General features: G+C 39.9%; 1 protein-coding gene across 1 annotated transcript; it reads right to left on the bottom strand.

The window, feature by feature from the left end:
• Positions 1-3,190: 3,190 nt before the first annotated feature.
• Positions 3,191-6,544, bottom strand: LOC115051144 (sclerostin domain-containing protein 1-like). Its single transcript, XM_029514459.1, has 2 exons — positions 6,297-6,544; positions 3,191-5,545 (listed from the first exon to the last, which is right to left on the bottom strand). Exons 1-2 carry the CDS (start codon positions 6,490-6,492, stop codon positions 5,109-5,111), a joined length of 633 nt encoding a protein of 210 aa, XP_029370319.1. The 5' UTR covers positions 6,493-6,544; the 3' UTR covers positions 3,191-5,108.
• Positions 6,545-7,217: the final 673 nt, after the last annotated feature.

The raw sequence follows: 7,217 nt of genomic DNA, 5'->3' as shown, positions 1-7,217 counted from the left end.
ACTCAGGGACAGCTTCTGCCCCAGAGCTGTGAAAGCAATCGCCTCCCACATCCCATCTCCCAACAGAAACATGCAGTCACAGACACCCCTGCTGACATCAACAGATCACCAGTCCTCAGCAGCAAAAATATCACACACACAGAACTTTCCATTGTCTGGACTTACACTAAGCTGCACTTTATTTCCACACTACCTCACATAAGTGTTCTATGTTATGTTATTTAAAAATTTTTGCGTGTGTTATTTATGTGTGGCTTCTTCATGCCTAGAATGTTCAAAATTCTGTTATTCTTGTTCATAATGACAATAAAAGACTCTTGAATCTTGAATGCGGATTTGTATAACCAACCAATGCCTGCAGATGTCACACTATTTGTTGAATCACAATAACAGGACAATCAATTAATCCGTCCATCCCTTTGCCACACCAGTCAAACAGCTCACAAGTGCCCCGCACCTGGATGCCTCCTTCCAGTTGGAGGAGGCATCCAGTTGTACTTCAGGAAATCCTCTGACAACTATATCTGAAAGCTCCAGCCTCTCAGTTCCAAGTGAATCTCTGTACCTGAGTTTTACATTAGTTTCCTCATTCCCACAGTGAGTGCCAGTGGTGAGTTTTGGAAAGCTGACAAGGCTGTGTGTATTCTGGATGTATCTGGAGGCCCAGTCAAGGTTCTAGATAGGTTTGACTTGACTGATAGACAACTCCATTATTTTTTTGACTTTTGCTTTGTGCCCCTCATACAGGCTACAGATTGAAAGGAACTACATCCAGCAGTGCTCTTCATGTGCAAAGTTCCATTGGCAAAATAAGTTCTACCTTTGTCCTCTGACTTCCTTCTCTGAGGGTTTAGACAGGATCTTACAGGATGCAGGTATGTGATCCATGTGTGGCTATAAAGCACAGTGTGGCTTTGTGTGGAATCGTGGCTGTGATGGTATCCTTCACCAACATCCTGCCTGAACGAGGAGCAGGTGTGCCTGAGATTTAACTCTCTTTGACTATTTAAGGCTATTGACTAAAAAACACACGTAGTTAGAGATCCAGCAGCACCACCTTTGACGGCTTCAGGCCTTAGGACACCCAACAAAATGGACTTTTGTATGATTCTATTTTCATCTTTTTCTTAGCATGTTTGCGGAAGATGAATTTCAGCAGCTTTTGATGTGGCTCTTGGCCTCTCTTTGATGTACCCATCACCAGAAATCTACTGACTGATTAGGGTCACAACAAAGGAAATAGGAAGATTAGCACTTAAAGAACAGCTGTCTTATGATGTGGTTGTGAATGTTGCAATGTGTTGCTTGCTCTGGTCTAGATAGTGATCGGATAGCTTGTTGACCCCCAACATTATCCCTATACATGATGTGAGTCTCAACAGTGTGTGAATTCTTAACGCAGGAATGTATGTGTTGTATTCACAGATAGACAACATTCAAGTGGAGGCTGCACAGAAAAAGGTAAGCTGGTAGTTAAGAGAGATGTATCAATTGACAGATATTGACTGCTTAAAGCATAATTGATTATATACATAAAAGCTACACAATTTTCACAAGCTGGAGGACTATCCCTAGTGTGCCAAACAGCGTCCCATTGCAAATATTTGATAATAACTCTGTTTGTTTTTCTTCGAATATGATTATTTAGAGGATATGACTACGACACTTGGCATTTGTTGGGGAAATAGTGGGATGACACTCACAATTTCATACTAGGGCTTGAAATATATACAAAATATAAAAATACTAATTTGGTATGCTAATTATTTGAAAGAAACAAATAAGTGGCCATTATATTGAAATTTGTCAAAGAAACAAGAAACACATAAGGTAAATAAATGCAGGGCACAGAAAGAGTTGAGGTTTGTATTGAATAGCAGAGGGCAAGTTTGTGTCCTGAAGTGAAAGGAAAGGAGGACAAATATGATTTTTCACACATTGAAATCTTTTCTAAATTGAAACCAGATTTTGAAGCAATTAATAATGAATAGTTCGCAGATCCTACCACAACGCCTATGACCCACACAAGGCTTCTGTGGCAAGATAATAATCTATCTAGTTACATTTGCAGCATTGCTCATAATGAAGCAGGCCATACAGATGGTCATCAGCATATAGAGTTTACAGACATGTTTTAAGCCATGAAAATCCTCTGCAATGATTCACATTTTCTTAAACTTGATTTCACAATAAAACTGTGCTGTATGTAACCATGCTGTAAAGCTGCAATCTTTCTAATGGTGACTCAGATTGAATTGAAGTCCAAAGTGTGACAATAGTGTTACTTCTCATTGGACCTATTACCCAGAAAACATTAAAAATATAATAATAAATTCCCTTGTCTTCTTCAATGGAATATGATCCTCATGGGTCAATAATATAAAACTATTATTTTATATTCTTTTAGATTCTATTGTTTTTATCCAGCTCATTACGTTTTTAAGTTTTATTTTTTTGTTGATTTCATTTATCTTTTTTGGGGCATTTTGTTTAGTGAATTAAAACCATCACATTGAAAGACAAAATAACTTGCTCACATATAAAATTCAGATTTCTTGCTGAATTAATCTGGTGACTTTTAAATTCAAAATGGAATGTTATTTTTATTCAAATCTCTTGCTTCTCTTTCTTCTCCTCCTCACGACCATTAGAGTCATTTCATAGTATAGATGAAATATGCCCTGTTTATGATGTATTTCCCCTATTAACAATCATGTTTCACATTCCACTTTGTTTTTTTTTTTTTGTTTTTTTCAGTATTGTCACTGTTAGGGGAAGTTTTTAAATTCAAAGCTATGTGCACTGAGCTGCATTGACACTGTTACTTTGAGAAGAGCAGCAGAATGGCATCAGACAAACCAAAAGCTTTCAGACCACAACATTGAAGTTGGAAGAAGAGACAGCACCGCTGTTTGGAGAGCTTTGGGCTGAGGAAAAACGTGAGAACAAACGTGAAGGACTCAGGTCTGACACTCAACCTGCAGGATTTTGTTTTTCTGAGTCTTTACCTGAAATGTGCTACATTTTTAATGGGATCAATTAACACACCTGTTGATATGAGACTCCAGAGAGACGCCTGGGGGGGCAGATGTAGAACTACACGGGGATGGTATTTGTCAATCGACACTGCACTGGACAAGAATGCATCTTTAAACAAAAAGGTGGAGTTACACTTTATCGCTTGGTCTGAGAGATAAGATCCTGTAAGCAGGAGGACAGGAGAATCAATAAGGAGCAACCCACAATTACGTTTTCAATTACATTGTTGAGAAATGTATCATTTCAGTGAACTGTCAGCTCACTTCATTGATGGTGAGTAGCAGAAAGTTACAGTCAGTGATGGAGTTGGACACCACTAATGAATCATGGAATTGTAATGTTTAGCTTATGTGTATTAGTGTGTAAGCTTTAGCTGATGTTTTTTGTTTTAACACACCCAGAAAGATATGTTTTCAAACCCCTGACCCCTCACTGCACTTACAGTATTTTTTAACAAAGGGACGCCAATCCTTTCTCCTCCAGGGAAACACAAGTCAAACATCCTGTTGTCATCTAGTGCAGGTGACTCTATTCATCGCTGCCTCAGCCCACCGCTTTCAGAGCAAAAACATGAAGGGACACACGAGACAATGAAATGTTTTAACATGTTGCCGCAGCTGGAGCAAGCTCCACTAGCCTGAAGGTAAAGGTATACCCTTAACAATAAAATAAAGAGAGTTTCATAACTGACTAATGCTTCTGTTGTTCAGGAGTTCCTGTTTTCAGAGAGCCTGCAATCTGTCTGATACACAGATTCAACTCATCAGCTATTTTTTTCAGACAGTGACAAAAATTATCTGCTTTGTAGATCAATTTAAAAACTACAAATATAAACTTTTAAACTTTTGATTGTTTCTGATTTGTACAACACATCTGCCTGCTCAGCAAGCAAATACTTAAACTTATCTCTTTTAAAATCTGCTGTCATTGACTCAGGTGACAGAATACCCCTCCCCCTGCTGCAGTGCGATAGAGACTTGACAGTGCTTTGAGAGCAAACGTGCAACAGTGAATAGCGAACACACACATTATCCAAACCTTTCTCATAAAGTTAAAACTCTGGATTATGTTTTCACACATAAAACACTGGATTATGTTTTTATTGATATGAGGACATTGTGTTAATTTACATGTCTACATTGTCTACACTACACTACACAGATAGATTATCATATTTAACTTCTGACTCTGACATAGTCTTCTTTAGACCTTTTAGCTAAATCCTGTTGGAAAAATAAAATCACGTTTGGCTGTAAAATTATGATTATAACAACTCGAGTTACAGCACATTGGGATGGGACTCATGCTGAGGGTTCAGGGCACTGTTTTCAAAATCAGTGTGGTGCGTGCCTTGAGAAAGTACATCCAGTATTCTTTAGAAATAACACTGGGGCTCTGCAATATAACAATGTTATATTGTTAGAAGTGACTGCTCCATGTTACAACAGCTGAAATACTTTTTGAGGCACTGTGTTGTAGTCAGCAGTTAGGTTCATGTCAAATGAACAGTTCAAAATTTTTAGTCAGAGGGTGGTTTGTCCTAACTAAGTAAAAGACCAGGAAGCAGAAATTATGTAAACCTCACCAATCACCAAATTTTTTGCTTCTTTGTACAAAATTGTTGTTTCCTAATGAACAGGAGTTTGGTGCAGCCTCTTGAGGTCATCATTATCACCTTGGAATTAGTTTGATACAGAAAAACAGAGCTCACTGACTGGATCTTGTTGGAGAGACATGTCTTTGAAACCTTTGATTGACGCTTTATATTTCATTTTATGAACAAACTGAGCAAACAAGGTACAATTTGTGTTGCTCAATCTAACTCTGGATGGAGATAGGCTGGCTGTCTCCCTGCTTACAGTCCTTACGCTAAATTAGGCTTAATCCTTTTTCAACTCAAGATCTGCAGTTATAATCTTCTAGTGGTGAAAGCTTTCTGCCTGAATTTTGCTTGTATTCTACTCACTGTTTCTTCTATCTGGCCTTTATATTTGCACACAATTAATTCATAAACATAATAACAGAGACAGGAGGAGCTGTTGGAGGGTTCCACTGAAGCTGCATGGTAGTTAATTGTCAGCCTGCCTCCCACCGCTCTCTTCAGGGGGTCCAGCCATCTCCATATTTTTCCTCTGTTTGCCACTGAGCAGACTTTGCCCAGATGTGTCCTTGTGTCCTGAGTCATTCTGCTCTCTGGAATAGCGCTTGCATTTGCAGGAGATTACCACAGTTATCTTGTAGGTTCGGGTACTCCCATCCTGACACTGCAGTCGGATACGCTGGGTCCTGGTCCGATCAATGACGCATCGCCACTCCTGAGCATCTTGGCGGCTCCAGTACCTTGCAGTGTGACCCCCACTTCCAATCCAGTTGGGCAACAGGTGGGTCGGCAGGCAGTCCCCAGCACAGACCAACTCTTTGATGGGGTTAACACTGGTGCACTGACCATCAGAGATGTACTTTGTGGAACGCAGTTCTCTGCAGCCCATCTGGCTCTGATCTGCGTCTGAGTTGGGACACAAAATTAGACATATGCTCCACTTCATCCTGACTTGGCTCTGTATGCTCAGAATACAGAAAAGTCAGAGACTCAGACTATGGACAGGGGGATGAGGGCCCCTTTTTCTTTGACTACTTTAACCTTCATCAGTTACATCAGTTTTGACTTATGAACAAACAGAATATGTGGGATGTACAATCAAGCCTGATTAGTCTTGTTGAAATATTTTTCAGTTCTAATAATTAATGACATTAGCTGAATCAGAATCACACTGAATTCGTGACGAACCTCATGAATTATATTTTCTGGTGATCTCATAATCAGCAGCAGAGCGACTCCTGCTTTTGTTGCTGCCTATCACCACAATCAACAACAGATCTTGTGTTCATTGAGTTACAGTTATTGCTTTCTTTTATGTTGCTTTGGTTACTTTCTGTAGTTTTGTCAGATCTGGACCAGGCTACAACTTTGTAGACAGAGGCAGCACCATCATCCACTGTCTGTAAATGTTTGCTAGGACAATGTCAATGTTACTGATCAGCTTTGCTCACTGATGACACGTTACTCAATTTTATTTTTGTTTAATAAAATTTTAAAACAAATATTCCTCTGATGCGTTTTGAAAATCAAGCTGGTGACGTCATCTCTGACACCACCGCGAAACAGTATGTCAGCATAATTTAGCAAGATTTAATTAAAAAAAACAAACAAACAAAAAAAAAAACTTCGTCCATCGTGCGTAACCTCTTACACTCACCGTTGCGCGTAGCGTCAGACTGCCACCTCCCGCCGTTTCTCGCCTGATTAGCGTCATCTTTGCCCTGCTTGTCCTCGGTGTCGGATACCGGATGAGTCCCGATGGACTCTGTGGCATCATTATGAAAAGCTGAGCTGTTCATGCTCAGCAGCAGCACGAACATGACGAGCTTGAGTCCGTGGGTGAGATGAAACATGGTGCATATGAGTTATCCAAGAATTGCTGCTTGGACCCTGTTGTACCTGGTGAACGACTTACCTGCTGAAGCTGGGTTTTATGCACCCTACCCCCGTGACACTATGAATGAACAGGACACGCCTAACCTTACCATTGACCACAGCAACAGACATGACTGCAGCCATTCATTGTGCAAACAATCAATCAAACAACTTCAGTGGCAGCATTTAGATGTAATTAACAATTAATTAGCACAGTAAGAAAAGAGTTTCAGACATCCAGGACTTCATCTTTTTTTTTATTGTGCAGCATTTCATGACTTCATCTCTTAGTCATGGCACAGGAAGTGTTCACTTTTCACAACAAGGAGAAGGACCGAGGACATTGCGGGAAATCAGGAGCTTCAGAGGCAACGTGAAGTGGCAAACAACATGAAAATTTCCAAACATGAGGAGACATGCTCAGAGGATGTCCGCTCTCTTTGGCTCTACCTACATATGTGAACAAACATTCTCAGCTATTAAATGTAACAAATCCCAGTATAGCTCTTCTCTCACTGATGATCATCTGTCAGTCGCCCCTAGCATCCTCACCTCAGACATTCAACCTGACTTTGATGTGCTTGTGAAAGGCCAACAGAGACTAGATTTCTCACTGAACAGGAAAAAAAAACAACTGAACAACTGAAAATAACACCAAATAAGGCAATTTAACTACAAATGTAGGCAATATTTTTATAGCTAG

Source organism: Echeneis naucrates, chromosome 11, assembly GCF_900963305.1.
Source record: "Echeneis naucrates chromosome 11, fEcheNa1.1, whole genome shotgun sequence".
In the NCBI taxonomy this organism is placed as follows: Eukaryota; Metazoa; Chordata; class Actinopteri; order Carangiformes; family Echeneidae; genus Echeneis; species Echeneis naucrates.
The sequence above is the reverse complement of the archived record's forward strand: the minus strand, read 5'-3'. Positions and strand labels throughout refer to the sequence as shown.